Source organism: Oncorhynchus keta, chromosome 29 (genome assembly GCF_023373465.1).
Source record: "Oncorhynchus keta strain PuntledgeMale-10-30-2019 chromosome 29, Oket_V2, whole genome shotgun sequence".
Taxonomy (NCBI): domain Eukaryota; kingdom Metazoa; phylum Chordata; class Actinopteri; order Salmoniformes; family Salmonidae; genus Oncorhynchus; species Oncorhynchus keta.
The window spans coordinates 15,079,570-15,103,367 of record NC_068449.1 but is presented as its reverse complement, the minus strand read 5'-3'; the positions used below and the strand labels follow the sequence as shown (position 1 = coordinate 15,103,367).

General features: G+C 42.8%; 1 protein-coding gene across 1 annotated transcript; it reads left to right on the top strand.

Moving 5' to 3' along the window:
* Window positions 1-72: 72 nt before the first annotated feature.
* On the top strand, window positions 73-23,589 carry LOC118362329 (mitogen-activated protein kinase kinase kinase 7-like). Its single transcript, XM_052486095.1, has 15 exons — window positions 73-304; window positions 468-564; window positions 1,766-1,876; window positions 2,127-2,192; window positions 2,401-2,446; window positions 2,831-2,969; window positions 10,400-10,528; window positions 10,693-10,817; window positions 11,019-11,149; window positions 11,352-11,439; window positions 11,639-11,772; window positions 11,847-12,003; window positions 12,179-12,240; window positions 12,477-12,592; window positions 21,174-23,589. Exons 2-15 carry the CDS (start codon window positions 499-501, stop codon window positions 21,340-21,342), a joined length of 1,539 nt encoding a protein of 512 aa, XP_052342055.1. The 5' UTR covers window positions 73-304; window positions 468-498; the 3' UTR covers window positions 21,343-23,589.
* Window positions 23,590-23,798: the final 209 nt, after the last annotated feature.

The following is a 23,798-nucleotide window of genomic DNA, read 5'->3' as shown; positions in this document are numbered from 1 at the left end:
GAGGACCGCACCGGCTTTTGCATAATATGAACCGTGTACTGTTCTTGAATGCACCACAAGCCTGCGAACATTTCACTGCGCAAACCATAGAACAAACGGCATTTGTTTTGACTCTGACATGATCAAACTCGTTCTAATTTGCTGTTCATGCCATTTGATTTTTCCAAGGTGGATGTAACAAAACGTCATACATAATGATGATAAACAGCTTGTCCTAATTTATCGCTTTTGATACAATGTAACTCTTCGTCCTGAGTGTTCGAAACAGCGCCTTGCTGGAGTGGACAGCTTCTTACTTCCTGATGTATGTTTCAACAGCGAATGGAAATTATTATGGAGGGGTTGTGCAACCCAGTTTGTGGCATGAAATATCTAGCGCTGCAACATGAAAATAAATCCTGTGTCTAAATAACTGACTGGTCAGTTTAACGGCAGACACTATGCTAATACAGTCTGTTGTATTCTAGCTTGCTCTGCGGAATCCTTACAGCCTTCAAGATGCTTGAGACTCCTCCTGGCTATCCCTTCGAACAGATAGAATATGAGGACATAGAAGTTGAAGAGGTAAGTGTCGTATGATAGCTGTACCAAACAATTCGCCTTTTGTGAGGGGAAATTACAGTAACCTTGTTGAATAGAAGTTTAGTGTTGTGATCATCCATGCCACTTCTGTGTCAGTTTAAACTATGGAGCCAAGATAGGCTACCTCTTTCAAAAAAACAGCAGTATCTAATGATTTTTATAAACGGGGTGGTTCAAGCCCTGAATGCTGATTGGCTGACAACCATGGCATATCAGACCGTATACCACGAGTATGACAAAGGATTTATTTTTACTGCTCTAATTACGTTGATAACCAGTTTATAATAGCAGTAAAGCACCTCGTGGGTTTGTGATATATGGCTAATACACCACGGCTAAGGGCTGTGTCCAGGCACTCCGCCTAGGCACTCCGCGTTGTGCATAAGAACAGCCATTAGCCGTGGTATATTAGCCATATACCATACTTCCTCTGGCTTTATTGCTTTAGTAGATTATACAGAAAATTACCAGACCGACCACCACTCAGCAACATGTCAGATTATAACCTAGAAGAGGACCTGTTGTCCAGGATTCACAGAAGGGACAGAAATTCAAACACAATTATTTATATACTCACTATTTATATATACCACCTCGTCTCCATCTTGGCACTACCCCACCATTGTAAAAAAATACTTTGGAAGCTATAGAAATGCATTTATTAATGTCTACATTTGTTTTTTCCATATTTATTCTATTACAGACACCTTAATGCATAGTTTCAAATTGTACGATGTAAGTTAAACATTAAACAAAATATATAAATATTGTCTTTAACGTATAAAGAAAATACAGTACTAGTTGAAAGTTTAGACACCTACTCATACCAGGGTTTTTCATTATTTTTACTATTTTCTACATCTTCAGTATTATTCTACAATGTGGGAAATAGTATAAAATAAGAAAAGCCCTTGAATGAGTAGGTGTGTCCAAACTTTTGACTGCTACTGTATATTTTTGACCTTGAAACATTTAATTGAAATACTGTAGAATTCCATTAATTCCTATGGATGACTGCTTCTTCTGGCTGCATCAAAGCCTCTCATTGGCCAATACAAAGCATCAGCAATCCAGGGTTTATATACATTATTGTGAAAACACAACATTTTCATTGAAAGCATGTTACTAGACTAGAGCTGCTGTGTTTTATATGTGTGACATTTGTTTCTTTGTGTTTCTCCAGGTTGTTGGCAGAGGGACATTTGGAGTTGTCTTCAAGGCTAAATGGAAAGGCAAAGATGTGGCCATCAAGACCATAGAGAGTGAATCTGAGAGGAAAGCTTTTGTAGTAGAGGTACAGGAACCTCCTCTCCTTACCTGCTGTAAAGCATCGTTTTTCATTTAACCCTGTTTTTGGGGGGTCTAGTCTATTGTTGAAATAAGTTTTGTTATCCCAATATAAAAATTCCCGCTAACATTTATGGACTCTTTTGATATTAGGTAGCAGCAGTCAAATGATATCCAGTTACAATGTAAATTAAGCAATACATGAATGTTAAGATGGTGAGATCCGTTTCACTTATCCATGTCTCTTCTTCATCCAGCTCCGCCAGCTTTCCAGAGTAAATCACCCAAATATTGTCAAGCTCTATGGCTCATGTGATAATCCAGTGAGTACATTCAGGAGAGTTGTCTTAGTATGATTTGCCTGGTGTTCAATTATATACTTTAGGCCCATGCGTAATTATTAATTTATTAGTGATTTATTATTCATTTAATAGGTCTACAGATTTTCCTCTATATTAACCCCACCGTTTGCAATCTCATACACTAAGTGTTTTTCCTTTTTATCAAAATGATTGTAACATTCTCACACAGGTGTGTCTTGTTATGGAATATGCTGAGGGTGGCTCCTTATACAATGGTAAGAAATCATTTCAGCTTCATTTCAACATAGTATTTTATTTCATGTAATTTCTTAGCTATTTCAATAAGTGTATTGTTAGTGCTTCTATTTGCCAACCATAGCTTGAATCCCTCATTTTATTCGAAGTGCATTTAACAGTGTATCAATCTCCCACTATATTTCTGTCTAGTTCAGTGTGGTGTCTTGTGCAAGGGATTCCTACTGTATGTCATTGTTCAATCATGATCTGTGAGGGTCTGTGCCAGTTACCATGTTAATAATGTATCTCTGTCTGTTCTGTGCGCCCCACCCGACTCTCTCTCTCTCTCTCTCTCTCTCTCTCTCTCTCTCTCTCTCTCTCTCTCTCTCTCTCTCTCGACTGTGTTGTCTGTCCATTCCCAGTGCTGCATGGAGCTGAGCCCCTGCCCCAGTACAGTGCATCCCACACTATGAGCTGGTGTCTGCAGTGTGCTCAGGGTGTATCCTATCTCCACGCCATGAAACCCAAGGCCCTCATTCACAGAGACCTCAAACCACCCAAGTATGGCCCTTTTGTTTGTGCTGTTGCTTAACTGCCTGTTTCAGGGTTGCAAAATTCCAGGAACTTTCCCAAATTTCCTCAGTTTTCCAGAAATCGCGGTGGGAAGATCCCTGGAATTATGAGGGAATAAGCAGAAAATGCAGGAGTCCTCCAACCAAGATTTCTGGAAAACCAGGGAATTGTGGCAAAGTTACCAGAACTTTGCAATCTGTTTACAGTACTTAAAAAAAAATGTATATATGGTACCAGTCAAAAGTTTGAACACGCCTACTCATTCCAGGGTTTTTCTATATTTTTACTCATTTCTACATTGTAGAATAATAGTGAAGACATCAAAACTATGAAATGACACATGGAATCTTGTAGTAACTAAAAATGTGTTAAACAAATCAAAATATATTTGAGATTCTTCAAATTAACCACCCTTTGCCTTGATGACAGCTTTGCGCATTGGCATTCTCTCAACCAGCTTCATGAGGTAGTCACCTGGAATGCATTTCAATTAACAGGTGTGCCTTGTTAAAAGTTAATTTGTGGAATTTATTTCATTAATGTGTTTGAGACAATCAGTTGTTGTGACAAGGTAGGTTTGGTATACAAAATATAGCCCTATTTGGTAAAAGACCTAGTCCATTATGTCAAGAACAGCTCAAAAAAGAAAAGTCCATCATTACTTTAAGACATGAAGGTCAGTGAATTTGGAAAATTAAGAACTTTCAAAGTTTATTCAAGTGCAGTTCCAAAAACCATCAAACGCTATGATGAAACTGGCTCTCATGAAGACCCAGGAAAGGGTTTGAAAAAGTAAGACCCACAGGAAAGGAAGACCCAGAGATACCTCTGCTGCAGAGGATAAGTTCATTAGAGTTAACTGCACCTCAGATTGCACCTCAAATAAATGCTTCACAGAGTTCCAGTAACAGACACATCTCAACATCAACTGTTCAGAGGAGACTGCGTGAATCAGGCCTTCATGGTCGAACTACTGCAAAGAAACCACAACTAAAGGACACTCATGACTTTCCTGTGCAGATCCGAAGGATCAGGTTACAGTGAGTCAGCTCTACAGCGCCCTCTCTCTCCCACAGAGGGGGAGAGGGATGGAGTTAGGCAGTTTTATGACGGTCGTAAATGAACTCAGCAAAAAAAGAATTTGCCAGTTCTTGCTGTGAGATGGTACCCCACTCTTCGCTGGCCATGGCAGAACACTGACATTCCTGTCTTGCAAGAAATCACGCACAGAACAAGAAGTATGGCTGGTGGCATTGTCATGCTGGAGGGTCATGTCAGGATGAGCCTGCAGGAAGGGTATCACATGAGGGAGGGGGATGTCTTCACTGTAACGCACAGCGTTGAGATTGCCTGCAATGACAATAAGCTCAGTCCGATGATGCTGTGACACACCACCCCAGAACCTGACGGACCCTCCACCTACAAATCGATCCCGCGCCAGAGTACAGGCCTTGGTGTAATGCTCATTCCTTCAACGATAAACGTGAATCCAACCATCACCCCTGGTGAGACAAAACCGTGACACGTCAGTGAAGAGCACTTTTTGCCAGTCCTGTCTGTTCCAGCAGCGGTGGGTTTGTGCCCATAGGTGACGTTGTTGCCGGTGATGTCTGGTGAGGACCTGCCTTACAACAAGCCTAGAAGCCCTCAGTCCAGCCTCTCTCAGCCTATTGCAGACAGTCTGAGCACTGATGGAGGGATTGTGTGTTCCTGGTGTAATTCGGGCAGTTGTTGTTGCAATCCTGTATCTGTCCCGCAGGTGTGATGTTCGGATGTACCTACCCTGTGCAGGTGTTGTTACACGTGGTCTGCTACTGCGAGGATTATCAGCTGTCCGTCCTGTCTCCCTGAAAGGGATAAAGAAACCAGTTGTTTGTGTCATCCGTTTCGGGACAGTACCAGAGTAAGTTCACTCAGGTGCTTCGCTATATCACATTTGACATTGTCCGTAAGCTTGAGTTAATTTGCAAGCAAAAAAATCATACAATGATGGAAAGACCTGTGTGTTGTCCTTGTTAAGGCAGACAGAAAATAGCTCCAACTTCTTAATCATAGCCTCAATTTTGTCCCACACATTGAATATAGTTGTGGAGAGTCCCTGTAATCTGCGTTGTTGTATGTGTTGAACTGCTTTGCTTTATCTTGGCCAGGTCTCAGTTGTAAATGAGAACTTGTTCTCAACTAGCCTACCTGGTTAAATAAAGGTGAGAAAAAAAATACATGTAAAATCCTATTTCTGTATGTTGTAAAAGCGTTACATGGTCGCTGCCAATATCATTGCATAATGCAGAAAATACACGAGAGTTCAGGGGCCTTGCTTTAACAAAGTTAACCATTTTCACTGTAGTGTGCAAAACGTCTTTCAAGCTGTCAGGCATTCCCTTGGCAGCAAGAGCCTCTCGATAGATGCGGAAGTTTACCCAAGTGGTGTCGGAAGCAACTGCTTGCACGCGCGTTACCACTCCACTATGTATCCCTGTCATAGTGTCACAGTCGCCGTAATCACACTCGGAACAAAGCGCAGCGTGAAATCGGTTCCCCCCAAAGGTGCGGCAAAACCTGACTCTATAGGGGAGGGTCCGGGTTGGCATCTAGCCGGCACAGGTGGCACATCTAACCAGCACAGGTGGCACGAGGATGAGACACAGGACGTACCAGACTGGGAAGGCGCGCTTGAGGCCTAGTAAGTGGAGACGGCATAGGTGATACCGGACTGGTGACACCCACTTCAAGTGCGAGTAGCAGGCACAGGACGTACCGGACTGGGGAGACATACTGGAGACCTGGTGCGTGGAGCCGGCACAATTGGTACAGAACAGATGACAACCTTCACACAGTGAGTGTGGGGAGCTAGCACAGGATGTACTGGGCTGTGGAGGCGCACTGGAGACCTGGTACGTGGAGCCGGCACAAATTGTACCTGAACGATGACACACTTCGCACGGCGTGTGCGGGGAGCTGGCACAGAACGTACTGGGCTGTTGCGGCGTACTGGAGACCTGGTGCGTGGAGCCGGAACACATGGTACCAGACAGATAACACGCTCCTCAGGACAAGTACAGAGAGCTGACTCAGGTGGCATCAGACCGATAACACGCTCCTTAGGGCGAATGTCGTGCATCATACATCAACACAACAACTCTCTCATTTCTCTCTCCTCCAATTTCTCCATCAACTCACTGACGGTCTCTGACTCTCTCAGGTCACTCTCCTCCAATTTCTCCCTCTTCTCCCAGAATGGCTATGGTTCACTCCTCGGCTCCGCCAACCACCCCGTGTGCCCCCCCCCATTTGGGCTTTCTATGTGGCCGCGAACCCCGGCGTTGTCGCTGTCCTCCCTTCTCTCCTTGCGTCTGCTTCCAAGGAAGGCTTTCGTCTCCTGCCATAATTTCCTCCCAAATCCAGGATATCTTCTCCTTGATCTCCTCCTGGGCACGCTGCTTGGTCCTGTTGTGGTGAGATCTTCTGTCACGATCGTCCTAATCACACTCGGACCAAAGCCCAGCATGAAATTGGTTCGACATATTTTAGTTGAAGTGAACCGCAAAAACACAATAAAGAATAAACAAAACGTGACTTTCTGGAATGCTCACAGGCAACAAACAACACAAAAACAAGATCCCACAAAAAAACGTGGGGAAATGGCTGCCTAAATATGATCCCCAATCAGAGACAAGGCTAAACAGCTGCTCTGATTGGGAACCATACCAGGCCAACATAAAAAAATAAAACAAACTAGATTACCCACCCTAGTCACACCACAATCTAACCAAAATAGAGAATAAAAAGGCTCTCTATGGTCAGGGCGTGGCACATGGCTTTTGCGCCATCAGTACAGATACCAACACGTCTTGACCACCAAAGTCCATTTGATGTCACAAAGATGTCCAGTACTTTAAAAATATCCTCTCATGTTGTCCTGATTTTCTGTGGTTTGCAGAAAAGGATGTATACCTTAATTGACCCCCCCTTAAACGTAACGGACATTTACCAGGAGCTGTGCCAGGTCCGCCATGCCTGTTGACTCATCCAGCTGTAATGCGTATAATTCACTGGCTTGTATGCGAAGCAGTAATTGTTTCAAAACATCTCCTGCCATGTCACCGATGCGTTTTGAAACAGTGTTGTTTGATGAAGACATTGTCTGTATAGTTTTTTTGGCCTTTTCCCCCAGCATTGTCCCAGCCATATCCGTGGAAGCAGGAAGAATGACGTCCTCCACAATGGTATGGAGCTTGCCTGCCCTAGCCACTCGGTTAATGTGGTGGCAGGTAGCCTAGTGGTTAGAGCATTGGGCCAGTAACCGAAATGTTGCTAGATCGAATCCCCGAGCTGACAAGGTAAAAATCTGACTTGCCTAGTTAAATAAAAATAATATGTACAAAAATGGTATCTGTTTGCTTTTATACATGTCTTACTACTCGAAAGTCGTCTTTATTCTCACTCAAACTCCCGTCGCTTATTTTTCAAATTGTCATGTTTCATTTCTGAATGTCTGTGCAAGAGTGAAGGTTTCCCGCGAGAGAGTAACGGTTAATGTGATTGGATGTTAATTATTTGAATAGGCTACCTATATTTGACATTGTGTTGTTATTACACTGAACACTATAAGGTTTAATTAGATTTTTGCCAGTGAAACGAGGCTACTCAGGCGAGAGAAAAAAACTCACCCAAATGTATAGCCCCATTGGAAAATATAAATATACTGTTTGAAAATGTGAAGGGAAAAAAAACATTATTTAAAATAAAAAAAATGTGAATCACATTTTTATTTGGCGTACCCCCAACTGCATTGCACATACCCCAGTTTGGGAATACCTGCTCTAGGGTATCTATTCTAAACAAACAGAGTGAAGACTAAGGCCCACTGAACACCCTGTGGTACACCTCTGGAAGATGCGTTCTATCAGACACTCCGAGACCAACCTACTACAACTACAAAGGACATGGTGACCTCTGGTGGACAACCAGAGACTTTCTGATGAACTACTCTCCACAGACTGATCGAGTGATTTCACCAGAGTGAGACGACAAAGACATACAAGCGTAAATATGTACTTTGTATTTCTAAATCCGAATGAGCGGTTGTTAGGGTGCTAAATATCCACATTTACAATGAGCATATTATTCAACTGTATGTATGATAGTTGAATCCCTTTGTCTCTCCTCCCGCTCTTTAGTTTCCCATCCCCTTTCATTGGGGCGGCAGGTAGCCTAGTGGTTAGAGCATTGGGCCAGTAGCCGAAAGGTTGTTAGATCGAATCCCTGAGCTAAAAAGGTAAAAATCTGTCATTCTGCCACTGTTCCCCGGTAGGCTGTCATTTTAAATAAGAATTTGTTTTTAACTGACTTGCCTAGTTTAAAAAAGGTTAAATAAAAAGTAATAAAACATTTTTTAAATTATGTAACCAGCCATCATATCGGGTTAGTCCACTAGGGACTTCATTGCATCATGTTAGTAACCAATGTATAATCTATCCTGTGTGTGTTTTATGTAATTCTGTGTTATTTGTTTAGTTAGTTATTTATTTACTAAGCCAATTTGTGTAGACTAGGGTTGGTGCAGATTTGAAGTCAACAACGTTCTGAATGAGACTGATGAGGTAATGATAATTAATGGATGACTGGTATAACGATATATTTATATCTGTAGAGTTAATTTGGGAAACGGTAACTCATTAAACAAACTTTCCGTGGTGACCCAAGATTGCTAATGAGTTAATTGTTACATGATTAGTTTAATCATCGTAATAATTAAACAGTTAATTGATTAGATAAAATAATCGTCATCGCATTAATGGTACCAACATCACGACAACACCAATAAGAAGAAGAGACTTGCTTGAGCCAAGAAACATGAGCAATGTACATTAGACCGGTGCAAATCTGTCCTTTGGTCCAAATGTGAGATTTTTGGTTAGCCGCCATGTCTTTGTGAGACGCAGAGTAGGTGAACGGATGATCTCTGCATGTGTGGTTCCCACCGTGAAGCATGGAAGAGAAGCTGTGATGGTGTGGGGGTGCTTTGCTGGTGATACTGTCAGTGATTTATTTCAAATTGAAGGCACGCTTAACCAGCATGGCTACCACAGCATTTTTCAGCGATACACCATCCCATCTGGTTTGCACTTAGTGGGGCTGTCATTTGTTTTTTTCAACAGGACAATGACCCAACACACCTCCAGGCTGTGTAAGGGCTATTTGACCAAGAAGGAGAGTGATGAGGGCTGCATCAGCTGACCTGGCCTCCACAATGACTCGACCTCAACCCAATTGAGATGGTTTGGGATGAGTTGGACTGCAGAGTGAAGGAAAAGCAACCAACAAGTGCTCACCATATGTGGGAACTCCTTCAAGACTGTTGGAAAAGCATTCCAGGTGAAGCTGGTTGAGAGAATGCCAAGAGTGTGCAAAGCTGTCATCAAGGCAAAGGGTTGCTACTTTGAAGAATCTAAAATATTTTTTGATTAGTTTAACACTTTCTTTGGTTACTACATGATTCTGTATGTGTTATTCCATAGTTTTGATGTATTCACTATTTTTCTACAATGTAGAAAATAGTTTAAAAAATTATAAAGAAAAACCCTTGAATAAGTAGCTGTGTCCAAACTTTTGACTGGTACTGTATATTTAATCCAGAAGAGTCTATTAACACATCTAAGTAACATTTTTTTAAATCCCATCAGAATCTGTCAGTTTAAGCTAGAGATATCCGTTCTTTTGCATAGGCTGCGTCTCAATCCACTGCAATGTCAGCCTTCTGCATCTGGGGTGGAAAGTGGCCGAGCTGCAGCTGTGTTTTTCAGATCATGAGACATCCTGAAAATCGGTAGTTTCACTAAAATGTCAGAAGCGTCCGAAATGTCTGTATCGTCAAACTATTATGACCACTCTATGGAAAGGGGAGACTCTCATTGCTCTATGACCCCCACAACTGTCTGTAGTGTCTGAACCATTTGCGCTACAAACTAATATGACCCCACTATGGAAAGGAGAGACTCACGTTTGCTCTATGACCCCCGCAAGTGCCATGGGACTCGTCTGAAGGTAACCCATACAAACAAATGGAGGTCGTTTTGTGCCAACAAAAAATAAGGGGTTAAATATGTGTCCAAAAAAACTTAAATATTTTCTGAGCTTTCTTATATCTCCTAGATATAGGACACACACTTTAAAACCTTATTGCTTATGTTTTATTTGTTTGACAGTCTTTTTTAATTTGTGTGTTAATTTAATTTGTGTGTTATTCAATGTGTTTCTATGGGCTGTAGTAGTAGTAAAGGCTAAATTCAAAATCAAGTAGCTAAATGATCCATGTTAAGGCCGCCTTCGCAAAACAATTCCCCCCAACAGCTTAGACTTCTAGAGGTTTAATGAGGTTGTACTCTCTGAACCTAAACCATAGCCACGTGTTTCAGTCTGCTACTTGTACAGGGTGGCACAGTGTTGAAGATCTGCGACTTTGGGACAGCCTGTGACATCCAGACACACATGACCAACAACAAAGGAAGTGCAGCCTGGATGGCACCAGAAGTGTTTGAAGGCAAGTAACCTTTAGCAAGGGGTTTTCCTCCTTTCATTCAAAAGCAGAAGACCAAAATGGACCAAGCACCAAGTCTCTCTGTTTCACCAATAGAACAATCTAGGATCTCACTCTAACCTGTATTCCTTCACTCACCTGTATCTCTCTGTGACTCTGTTGTCCAGGCAGTAACTACAGTGAGAAGTGTGATGTGTTCAGCTGGGGCATCATCTTGTGGGAGGGGATCACTCGTAGAAAGCCCTTTGACGAGATTGGAGGATCGGCCTTCTGCATCATGTGGGCCGTGCACAGAGGTGAGAGGTTAACAGACGCTTAGTGCAGTTGCATACACACAGAGGAATAAAACCGAAACCGCAAAATGTCTGTGTATTGAAGTGGAATATAGGTTTGAAAGAAAATCTTACCTAGTTGTTAGATGAAGATGAGTAGAGGAAGCCACTTTAGGCTATTGATATTCCCCCACTGACATGCCATTCTCTTGTATGGGTTGTCAGGGACTCGCCCCCCCCTGATAAAGGACCTCCCGGAGCCCATCGAGAATCTGATGACGCACTGCTGGGACAAAGACCCTTCCCAGAGGCCCTCCATGGAGGAGGTCAGGAACACCATGGCAAGCCTCATGAAGGTACAGTACTGGAAAACCCCACAGACCCATGAGGTCAGAACTTCACATTCACAGCACTAATAATAACCCATAGATGTTAGTAAAAACCTGCAGCTTCTTTCTTAAGTTATCAAATGGTGTCTCTTCCACAGTTTATGAGAGTTTGATTTTAGATCTGCGATTCCTGTTTAGCATTGTCTACTCTTCCTCCATGTGTATGCAGTACTTCCCAGGATCTGATGAGCCTCTACAGTACCCTCACCAGTGTCCAGGCAACAGTAGGAGTGGCTCATCCTCAGCCACAAGCACAGGCCAGTCCCATAGATTTAAATACTCTGTGAAGGTTGACGGATTTTATTAACAGTTGTTGACAAGTATCACTTTACATTGTACTAACATTGTGCTATGTAGTAATTGCTATCAAAATGCATATTCATGAAATTCAGAAGATTCTGTTATTGCAGCAGTTTCTGTAAAAACAGATTGAAAACGCCATCGTCTCTTCTGTAGGTTCCTATGCAGACAACACTATCAACAGCTACCGAACTGAAAGCAACATGGAACACAGAACAAACTGTCAAGGGAGAGATGACACCCTGAAAAGCATTGAAGCTAGATTTCCACTTCAGTTTAAACAATCAAAGGTGATGCAGATATAGTTGGAGTATTATGTTATCTCATCCATACCAATGTTCATGCTGTTCATGTTCCTTCTCAGGTTGGAACATTACGCCCCAGCCTGCCCTCGTCCAGAAGGGCTAGCGTGGAGAGCCTGCCTGATCGTGAGCGTACCCAGAGTCCTGCCCCCACTGAGATCAAAGGGCAATGTGCTGGCCAAGCGGGGCCAGAGCTGAGGGTTTCTATCAGTCCCACAGGTATGGGCCCTATTTAGTTTTGGTTGTCGTAATAGAGCCAGCTTACAGAATATGTTATATGACCGGAATCTACTGTATGTCTGACACATTGTCACTGCAGTGTTCACCAGGGGGCAGTACCATACAACATACAGTAAACATGTCATACTTACCAGTATGTTTTCTATGTCTTCAGATATGAATGGTTTGGACAGCTCCATCCCCATGGCATATCTGACACTGGATCACCAGCTGCAGGTACTGCAGGAATGGGGAGTTCTTTCTCCATTCATCTTCAATGTTGACTGATACTGATAACCAACCAGTCACATTTGATACACTATCTAAAAGCTTACTTACTGCCTTTTTGGGGATTTCATGTGTCCTCTACTTGAAATATGAAATATGTTAAAGAAGTTAAGTCATTTACAATAAGAACAATGTGATAAATTGTAAGTGCATGACGGTGATGTGTGTTTCTGGGTTGTGTTTAGCCCCTGGCCCCATTCTCTAACTCCAAAGAGTCCATGGCTGTGTTTGAGCAGCACTGCAGAATGGCCCAGGAGTACCTTAAAGTGCAGACTGAAATCACCCTTCTCACCCAAAGAAAGTATGTCACATATTACCATATATAAAGTGCCTTCAGAAAGTATTCATACCCCTTGACTTATTAATTTTGTTGTCGAACAGCCTGATTTCAAAATCAATTAAATTGCTTTTTTTCTTTCACCCATCTACACACTATACCCCATATTCACAAAGTAAAAAAACATGCTTTTTTAATTTTAGCAAATTTAAAAGAAAGTAAAATACAGAAATATATTTTTTACATACAGTACCAGTCAAAAGTTTGGACACCTACTTATTCCAGGGTTTACCTTTATTTGACTACCTCATGAAGCTGGTTGAGAGAATGTCAAGAGTGTGCAAAGCTGTCATCAAGGAAAAGTGAAGCTACTTTGAAGAATCTCAAATATATTTTTATTTGTTAATACCTTTTTGGTTACTAAATTATTCCATATGTGTTATTTCATAGTTTTGATGTCTTCACTAATATTCTACAATGTAGAAAATAGTAAAAATAAAGAAAAACCCTGGAATGAGTAGGTTTGTCTAAAACTTTAGACTGGTACTGTAAATATTCACATCCCTGAGTTAATACTTTGTAGAAGCACGTTTGGAGGCAATTTACAGCTTTGAGTCATCTTTGGTATGTCTGTATCAGCTTTGCACATCTGAATTTGGGGGTTTTCTCCTATTCTTACTTGCAGATGTTCTCAAGATCTGTTAAATTATATAGGGAGTGGCAGTGAACAGCAATCTTCAAGCCATTCCACAGATTTGCTTTGGGATTCAAGTCTGGGCTTTGGCTAGGCCACTCAAGGACTTTCAGATCTTTTTCGGAAGCCATTCCAGCATTGCTTGGGCTGTATGCTTAGGGTCATTGTCCTGTTGGAACGTAAATCGTCGCCCCAGTATAAAGTTGTTTGCACTTTGAAGCAGGTTCTTATCCAAGTATATGCCTTTATTTGGCTTGATTCATTGTTCCCTCTATCCTTACCCGTCTTCCATTTCCTACCACTGAAAAGCATCCCCATAGCATGATGTTTCCACCGCCATGCTTCACGGTAGAGAGACTGGTGAAGAGCTGTGGCTGTTTTTCTCCAGACATAGTGCTGTGCATTCAGGCCAAATAGTACAATTCTTGTCTCATCAGACCACATAATATTTTGCCTGATAATCTCAAGAGTCTTTCAAGTACCTTTTTGCAAACTGCAGGTGTGCTGTCATGTGCCTTTTTCTCAGTAGTGGCTTCCGTCTGGCCACTCTCCCAAAAACCCCAGATTGGTGCTGTGGAGACTTTTCTTCTGGCAGGTTCTCCCATCTTAGCCAGTGGTCATTGGGTTCTTGCTCACTTCCCTGCCTGAACTCCTTCTGCTAGCTCTAGGCAGAGTCTGGGTAGTTCCATATTTTTTTCAATTTCCCAATGATGGAGACCATTGTGCTCTTGGAAACTCTAGAAATCGTTTGCACCTGACCTCAATTTGGAGTGTCATAGAAAAGGAGTGGGAAATACTTATCTATATGAGTTATTTCTGTATTTCATTTTCAATACATTTGCAAACATTTCTAAAAACATGTTTTCACTTTGTCATTAGGGGGTATTGTGCATAGATGGGTGAGAAAAAAAATCTGAATCCATTTTTGATTGAATCCATTTTTGATTGCCCCCATCTATCTTCAGAGCTCGTGCTGCTAGGTGACCTAAACTGGGACATGCTTAACACCCCGGCCATCCTACAACCTAAGCTTGATGCCCTCAATTTCACACAAATTTCACACAATTTCACACAATTTCACACAAATTAACAATACCAGGCACACGGGCACCCTCATAGATATCATCCTAACCAACCTGCCCGCAAAATACACCTCTGTTGTTTTCAACCAGGATCTCAGCGATCACTGCCTCATTGCCTGCATCCGTAATGGGTCTGCGGTCAAACGACCATCCCTCATCACTGTCAAACGCTCCCTAAAACAGTTCAGCGAGCAGGCCTTTCTAATCGACCTGGACGGGGTATCCTAGAATGATATTGACCTCATCCCGTCAGTAGAGAATGCTTGGTTATTCTTTAAAAGTGCCTTCCTCACCATCTTAAATAAGCATGCTCCATTCAAAAAATGTAGAACCAGTAACAGACCCTTGACCAGCACAAAAACATCCTGTGGCGTACTGCATTAGCATCAAATAGCCCCCGTGATTTGCAACTTTTCAGGGAAGTTAGGAACCAATAGGAAAGCTAAGGCTAGCTTTTTTAAACAGAAATTTGCATCCTGTAGTACAAACTCAAATAAGTTCTGGGACACTGTATAGTCCATGGAGAATAAGATCACCTCCTCCCAGCTGCCCACTGCACCGAGGCTTGGAAACACTGTCACCACTGATAAATCCATTATAATTGAGAATTTCAATAAGCATTGGCCATGCTTTTCCACCTGGCTACCCCTACCCCGGTCAACTGCCCGGCACCCCCCACAGCAACTCGCCCAAGCCTCCCCATTTCTCCTTCACCCACATCCAGATAGCTGATGTTCTGAAAGAGCTGCAAAATCTGGACCCCTACAAATCAACCGGGCTAGACAATCTGGACCCTCTCTTTCTAAAATTATCTGCCGAAATTGTTGCAACCCCTATTACTAGCCTGTTCAACCTCTCTTTCGGATCGTCTGAGATTGCCGAAGATTGGAAAGCTGCCACAATCATCCCCCTCTTCAAAGGGGGAGACACTCTTGACCCAAACTGCTACAGACCTATATCTATTCTACCCTGCATTTGAAATTAGAAAGGTCTTCGAAGGCCAAGTTAACAAACAGATAACCGAACATTTCGAATCCCACCGTACCTTCTCCGCTATGCATTCTGGTTTCAGAGCTGGTCATGGGTGCACCTCAGCCACACTCAAGGTCCTAAACAATATCATGACCGCCATCGATAAGAGACATTACTGTGCAGCCGTATTCATCGATCTGGCCAAGGCATTCGACTCTGTCAATCACCACATTCTTATCAGCAGACTCAACAGCCTTGGTTTCTCAAATGACTGCCTCACCTGGTTCACCAACTACTTCTCTGATATAGTTCACTGTGTCAAATCGGAGGGCCTGTTGTCTGGACCTCTGGCAGTCTATGGGGGTGCCACAGGGTTCAATTCTCGGACCAACTCTCTGTATACATCAATGATGTCGCTCTTGCTGCTGGTGATTCTCTGATCCACCTCTACACAGACGACACCATTCTGTATACGTCTGGCCAACCTCCAGATGAGCTTCAATGCCATACAACTCTCCTTCCGTGGCCTCCAACTGCTCTTAAATGCTAGTAAAACTAAATGCATGCTCTTCAACCGATCGCTGCTCGCACCTGCCCACCCATCCAGCATCACTACTCTGGACGGTTCAGACTTAGAATATGTGGACAACTACAAATACCTAGGTGTCTGGTTAGACTGTAAACTCTCCTTCCAGACTCACATTAAACATCTCCAATCCAAAATTAAATCTAGAATCGTCTTCCTATTTCGCAACAATGCATCCTTCACTTATGCTGCCAAACATACCCTCGTAAAACTGACCATCCTACCGATCCACGACTTCGGTGATGTCATTTACAAAATAGCCTCCAACACTCTACTCAACAAATTGGATGCAGTCTATCACAGTGCTATCCGTTTTGTCACCAAAGCCCCATATACTACCCACCCTTGCAACCATTGGCTGGCCCTCGCTTCATACTCGTCGTCAAACCCACTGGCTCCAGGTCATTTACAAGTCTCTGCTAGGTAAAGCCCTGCCTTCTCTCACATCACTGGTCACCACAGCAGCACCCACTCGTAACACTCGCTCCAGAAAGTATATCTCACTCGTCACCCCCAAAGCCAATTCCTCCTTTGGCCGCCTTTCCTTCCAGTTCTCTGCTGCCAATGACTGGAACTAACTGCAAAAATCACTGAAGCTGGAGACTCATATCTCCCTCACTAGCTTTAGGCATCATCTGTCAGAACAGCTCACAGATCAATGCACCTGTACATAGCCCATCTGTAATATACCCGGTCCAACTACCTCATCCCCATACTGAATGTATTTATTTGTCTTGCTCCTTTGCACCCCAGTATCTCTACTTTGTGAAAATTAATATTTGTGTCATTCTCAAAACTTTTGGCCACTACTGTACAGTACATCTTATAGTATCTAGTATCTCTACTTGCACATTCATCTTCTGCACATCAATCACTCCAGTGTTTAATTGCTATATTGTAATTGCTTCGCCACCATGGCCTATTTATTGCCTTACCTCCCTTATCTTGCCACATTTGCACACACTGTATATATACTTTTTTACTGTATTATTGACTGTATGTTTGTTCCATGTGTAACTCTGTGTTGTTGTATGTTTCAAATTGATTTGCTCTACTCTTGGCCAGGTCGCAGTTGTAAAGGAGAACTTGTTCTCAACTAGCCTACCTGGTTAAATAAAGGTTAAATAAATAAATAAGAATTTTGAATTCAGGCTGTAACACAACAAAATGTGGAATATGTCAAGGGGTATAAATACTTTCTGGAGGCACTGTATATATTCACAGTCACTTAAGTCACATTATGTATATTAATTATAGGTATTTAGTTTTCTTAGTAGTTGTAGCAGTTGTTTTTAATCGTTTTATGCCTATTAGTAGTTAACAACTTTTTATGGTGTAAATGTAAGTTTCAGTTTCTTCTTATTATTATTTCATTGTTATCAAATCAAATGTTATTTGTCACATACACATGGTTAGCAGATGTTAATGCGAGTGTAGCGAAATGCTTGTGCTTCTAGTTCCGACAATGCAGTGACAACCAACAAGTAATCTAACTAACAATTCCAAAACTACTGTCTTATACACAGTGTAAGGGGATAAAGAATATGTACATAAGGATATATGAATGAGTGATGGTACAGAGCAGCATACAGTAGATGGTATCGAGTACAGTATATACATATGAGATGAGTATGTAGACAAAGTAAACAAAGTGGCATAGTTAAAGTGGCTAGTGATACATGTATTACATAAGGATGCAGTCGATGATGTAGAGTACAGTATATACGTATGCATATGAGATGAATAATGTAGGGTAAGTAACATTATATAAGATAGCATTGTTTAAAGTGGCTAGTGATATATTTACATCATTTCCCATCAATTCCCATTATTAAAGTGGCTGGAGTTGGGTCAGTGTCAATGACAGTGTGTTGGCAGCAGCCACTCAATGTTAGTGGTGGCTGTTTAACAGTCTGATGGCCTTGAGATAGAAGCTGTTTTTCAGTCTCTCGGTCCCAGCTTTGATGCACCTGTACTGACCTCGCCTTCTGGATGATAGCGGGGCGAACAGGCAGTGGTTCGGGTGGTTGATGTCCATGATGATCTTTATGGCCTTCCTGTAACATCGGGTGGTGTAGGTGTCCTGGAGGGCAGGTAGTTTGCCCCCGGTGATGCGTTGTGCAGACCTCACTACCCTCTGGAGAGCCTTACGGTTGAGGGTGGAGCAGTTGCCGTACCAGGCGGTGATACAGCCCGCCAGGATGCTCTCGATTGTGCATCTGTAGAAGTTTGTGAGTGCTTTTGGTGACAAGCCAAATTTCTTCAGCCTCCTGAGGTTGAAGAGGCGCTGCTGCGCCTTCTTCACGACGCTGTCAGTGTGAGTGGACCAATTCAGTTTGTCTGTGATGTGTATGCCGAGGAACTTAAAACTTGCTACCCTCTCCACTACTGTTCCATCGATGTGGATAGGGGGTGTTCCCTCTGCTGTTTCCTGAAGTCCACAATCATCTCCTTAGTTTTGTTGACGTTGAGTGTGAGGTTATTTTCCTGACACCACACTCCGAGGGCCCTCACCTCCTCCCTGTAGGCCGTCTCGTCGTTGTTGGTAATCAAGCCTACCACTGTTGTGTCGTCCGCAAACTTGATGATTGAGTTGGAGGCGTGCGTGGCCACGCAGTCGTGGGTGAACAGGCAGTACAGGAGAGGGCTCAGAACGCACCCTTGTGGTGCCCCCGTGTTGAGGATCAGCGGGGAGGAGATGTTGTTGCCTACCCTCACCACCTGGGGGCGGCCCGTCAGGAAGTCCAGTACCCAGTTGCACAGGGCGGGGTCGAGACCCAGGGTCTCGAGCTTGATGACGAGCTTGGAGGGCACTATGGTGTTGAATGCCGAGCTGTAGTCGATGAACAGCATTCTCACATAGGTATTCCTCTTGTCCAGGTGGGTTAGGGCAGTGTGCAGTGTGGTTGAGATTGCATCGTCTGTGGACCTATTTGGGCGGTAAGCAAATTGGAGTGGGTCTAGGGTGTCAGGTAGGGTGGAGGTGATATGGTCCTTGACTAGTCTCTCAAAGCACTTCATGATGACGGAAGTGAGTGCTACGGGGCGGTAGTCGTTTAGCTCAGTTACCTTAGCTTTCTTGGGAACAGGAACAATGGTGGCCATCTTGAAGCATGTGGGAACAGCAGACTGGTATAGGGATTGATTGAATATGTCCGTAAACACACCGGCCAGCTGGTCTGCGCATGCTCTGAGGGCGCGGCTGGGGATGCCGTCTGGGCCTGCAGCCCTGCGAGGGTTAACACGTTTAAATGTCTTACTCACCTCGGCTGCAGTGAAGGAGAGACCGCATGTTTTCGTTGCAGGCCGTGTCAGTGGCACTGTATTGTCCTCAAAGCGGGCAAAAAGTTATTTAGTCTGCCTGGGAGCAAGACATCCTGGTCCGTGACTGGGCTGGGTTTCTTCTTGTAGTCCGTGATTGACTGTAGACCCTGCCACATGCCTCTTGTGTCTGAGCCATTGAATTGAGATTCCACTTTGTCTCTGTACTGACACTTAGCTTGTTTAATAGCCTTGCGGAGGGAATAGCTGCACTGTTTGTATTCGGTCATGTTGCCAGACACCTTGCCCTGATTAAAAGCAGTGGTTCGCGCTTTCAGTTTCACGCGAATGCTGCCATCAATCCACGGTTTCTGGTTAGGGAATGTTTTTATCGTTGCTATGGGAACGACATCTTCGACGCACGTTCTAATGAACTCGCACACCGAATCAGCGTATTCGTCAATATTTTTATCTGACGCAATACGAAACATGTCCCAGTCCACGTGATGGAAGCAGTCTTGGAGTGTGGAGTCAGCTTGGTCTGACCAGCGTTGGACAGACCTCAGCGTGGGAGCCTCTTGTTTGAGTTTCTGCCTGTAGGCAGGGATCAGCAAAATGGAGTCGTTGTCAGCTTTTCCGAAAGGGGGGCGGGGCAGAGCCTTATATGCGTCGCGGAAGTTAGAGTAACAATGATCCAAGGTTTTACCACCCCTGGTTGCGCAATCGATATGCTGATAAAATTTAGGGAGTCTTGTTTTCAGATTAGCTTTGTTAAAATCCCCAGCTACAATGAATGCAGCCTCCGGATAAATGGTTTCCTGTTTGCAAAGAGTTAAATAAAGTTTGTTCAGAGCCATCGATGTGTCTGCTTGGGGGGATATATACGGCTGTGATTATAATCGAAGAGAATTCTCTTGGAAGATAATGCGGTCTACATTTGATTGTGAGGAATTCTAAATCAGGTGAACAGAAGGATTTGAGTTCCTGTATGTTTCCTTCATCACACCATGTCTCGTTAGTCATGAGGCATACGCCCCCGCCACTCTTCTTACCAGAAAGATGTTTGTTTCTGTCGGCGCGATGCGTGGAGAAACCCGTTGGCTGCACGGCATCGGATAGCGTCTTCCCAGTGAGCCATGTTTCCGTGAAGCAGAGAACGTTGCAGTCTCTGATGTCCCTCTGGAATGCCACCCTTGCTCGGATTTCGTCAACCTTGTTGTCAAGAGACTGGACATTGGCAAGAAGAATGCTGGGGAGTGGTGCGCGATGTGCCCTTGTTCGGAGTCTGACCAGAAGACCGCCTCGTTTCCCTCTTTTTCGGAGTCGTTTTCTTGGGTCGCTGCATGCGATCCATTCCGTTGTCCTGTTTGTTAAGGCAGAACACAGGATCCGCGTCGCGGAAAACATATTCTTGGTCGTACTGATGGTGAGTTGACGCTGATCTTATATTCAGTAGTTCTTCTCGACTGTATGTAATGAAACCTAAGATGACCTGGGGTACTAATGTAAGAAATAACACGTAAAAAAACAAAAAACTGCATAGTTTCCTAGGAACGCGAAGCGAGGCGGCCATCTCTATCTCTGCCGGCGCCCTTTTCTGTCGGCGCCCTTTTATTGTTAAACAGTAATTGCATATTATTCTTGGAACCGTTTGTTTTGGGGGGGGGGGTAGTTGAAAAAGAGATGGTGCATCTCGAGTTTTCATCCTGCACAATTTCAAATAAATAAACATTTACCAGCCTCCCTATGCTTCGACAGAAGACGTTCATTCAATTTGCAGACACTGTACCTCAGATGGCACTGTACTCTAGTGTGTCTAATAACTTACTGGTTTACTTGTTGTATCTGTTGTGATACCAGTTACTCTTAACATGAGTAAATTCATTAGAATTCGTTTCCAAAACTGTATAGTATTTTCCTGTGTAGTCATTTATTGTACAGTTACAGTGAATATAGGCTCTACCTAAACGCTAAGCATGTTCTCTCTCCCTTTGTGGTGGTGATGTGTAGGAAGGAGCTGATCTCTGAGCTGCACCAGGATGAGAGGCAGCAGCAGAACACGTCCCGTCTGATTCAGGAACACAACAAACTGTTGGACGAGAACAAGAGTCTCTCCACCTACTTCCACGTTTGTAAGAACAAGCTGGAGCGGATCCAGAGTCAGCAACAGACGAGTTAGAATGCCTCCTGATGTGTGCCTGTTGCACTAGAATTGTCCTCAGATCAGCAGCAGCCGAAGACACTGTCTGTCAAGTGGCCATTTTGTGATGTCTCTTCTGTTGACCCTCAGCTGTATTGGGATCAGCTGCAGCCAAATATACCTACCATATTTGTAATGAATCCTTCATATTGCTCATCAACTGTTTTTGGATGAGCAGCTAAAGAGACTGGCCATTTGTTAACACTTCCCTGTTGCTCTTAAACTGTTCTTGGATCATTGGCCAAAGAGCAAAGCCATACTATTATGAATGTTTTGTAGATCCTCAACTGATCCACAGTCAGCAGCAGACTGCACACAGCAGGTCTCCCCTCAGGTCCTTGCTCCCCAATGCGCTGTACAGTTAAGATACTCTGCCGCATTCAGTACAACAATAATATTGTGCAAGATGTCTCATTAACAGCTCAGTTCATTTGCACGCATGTCTCGCAAAGACGTTATTCTATTCTGCCAGAGGAACCGTGGACTCGTTGAACAAGGGAAGCCTGGAGGCCCTGTAACATCTTCTCCTAATGCAGTTGCCTCTAGAGATTGATCTTTGGTCGGTTTTGTATTCCCCTCCCCAATGTTTAAAGTTAGGATTTGAGGAGGACAAGCTGATCCTAGATCTGTGCCTAAGTTTAATTTATGCTCTTAGTGTGGCTTCCAGGAAGTATCAGAGTGTTGTTGGTGTTGTTAAGGTATATGACTTGCAGTAACACCTCAGACGACTTGAGGTGTTTCCTGTCTTGCAAAAGATGTCTGTCCCCTCCCCAGGGCTGTTGTAGAGGTGCTAGTATTGAAAGAAGTGGCTCAGCTTGTTGTTCTTCTCTGGCTCTGACCTCTCTGTGACAGCTAGCTTTGTATGGAGATGACTAAGATATGCACAAAAGGCTGTCATTTCATATATATTTGCGTCTTTTAAAATTTCTATGGCATTCTTATATCTTTTCCCCTTTTCATATGCACTGGCTCATTGAGAAGTAAGGACACTATTTTAAATGGATCTTCATTTTTATGATTTTTATATAGCCTATACTTTTCCATGTTCGGTGAATCAGCAAAGTTTTACATTTGTTTTGAGAACTTTCTTGGAGGTTTTAGATATTTCTTTTCTCATTCTCTAAATGTAGAATGTCACCACCACTAAGTATTCGTTTTTATATTTTGTTAATTTAGTCAATTATTTGACTTTTGTATCCACCCCTATAGTGTTGAATGTGTATGTGCTGGTTGTGGACTAAGTGTTTGGTCTTGTTCTAGCACTTCCAGAAATGTGTTATCCACTTTTGTTTGCTTTATTTGCCCTCTGTGTGCGCGTGCGTGTTCACAAGTTGCCTTAGGCTATATCTCACTTTCTGTACTGTATTTTTAAAAATAGCATTTTGACTTGCAAAACCAGATGTCGTCAATGCACTTTTGAATGTACAGTGAGGCTCAAAACGTATTGGGACAGTGACACATGTGTTGTTGTTTTGGCTCTGTACTCCAGCACTTTGGATTTGAAATGACACAATGACTATGAGGTTGAAGTGCAGACTGTCAGCTTTCATTTGAGGGTATTTATTTATTTTCATATCAGGTGAACCGTTTAGAAATTACATCAATTTTTACCCCCCACTCATTTTAGGGGACCAAAAGTATTGGAACAAATTCACTTGTATGTGTATTAAAGTAGTCAAATGTTTAGTATTTGGTCCCATATTCCTAGCACACAATGATTACATCAAGCTTGTGACTCTACAAACTTGTTGAAAATAATTAGCTGTTTGTTTTGGTTGTGTTTCAGATTGTTTTGTGCCTAATAGAAATGAATGGTAAATAATGTGTTGTCATTTTGGGAGTCACCTGTTGGATGTATTTGATCTTTGTTTTGGTTCTTTCAGGTTATTTTGTGCCCAATAGAACTGTAAATGGGGGGGACGATGTACAAAAAGTGCTGTAATTTCTAAACGGTTCACCGTATATGGATGAATTTACCCCCAAATGAAAGATGTCACTGTCCCAATACATTTGGAGCTCACTGTATATCTAAGGATTTCAAAAGTACTCAAATAAAAGGTATTGCACACAAGAAAAGGCTATTTTTACATTATTTGTATAAAGGACATCGCTAATATAATGTTTCCCTAGCATATCTTTTTGATTTAATTTGCACTTTGTGTGTCACTCAGTGTATCGGAAATGCCTGTATACTTAAGTGCATAAAACAGTTCCTAATATCTACGATTTCAATGGTTTTTGTATATTCTGTAGAATAATATCTGCACAAATGTCCTTTATTTCAATTGACTTGTCCCTTTCTTTAAACCACTTGGTGACACCCTTTGAGCACTGTTTTTTCATCTCCTTTATTTCAGTTTTGTGCTCTGTTATGTGCTTGATGCATAACAAATAATTTTGGTAGCCCCTGTCCACATGTGTGCTTTTCAAACCTA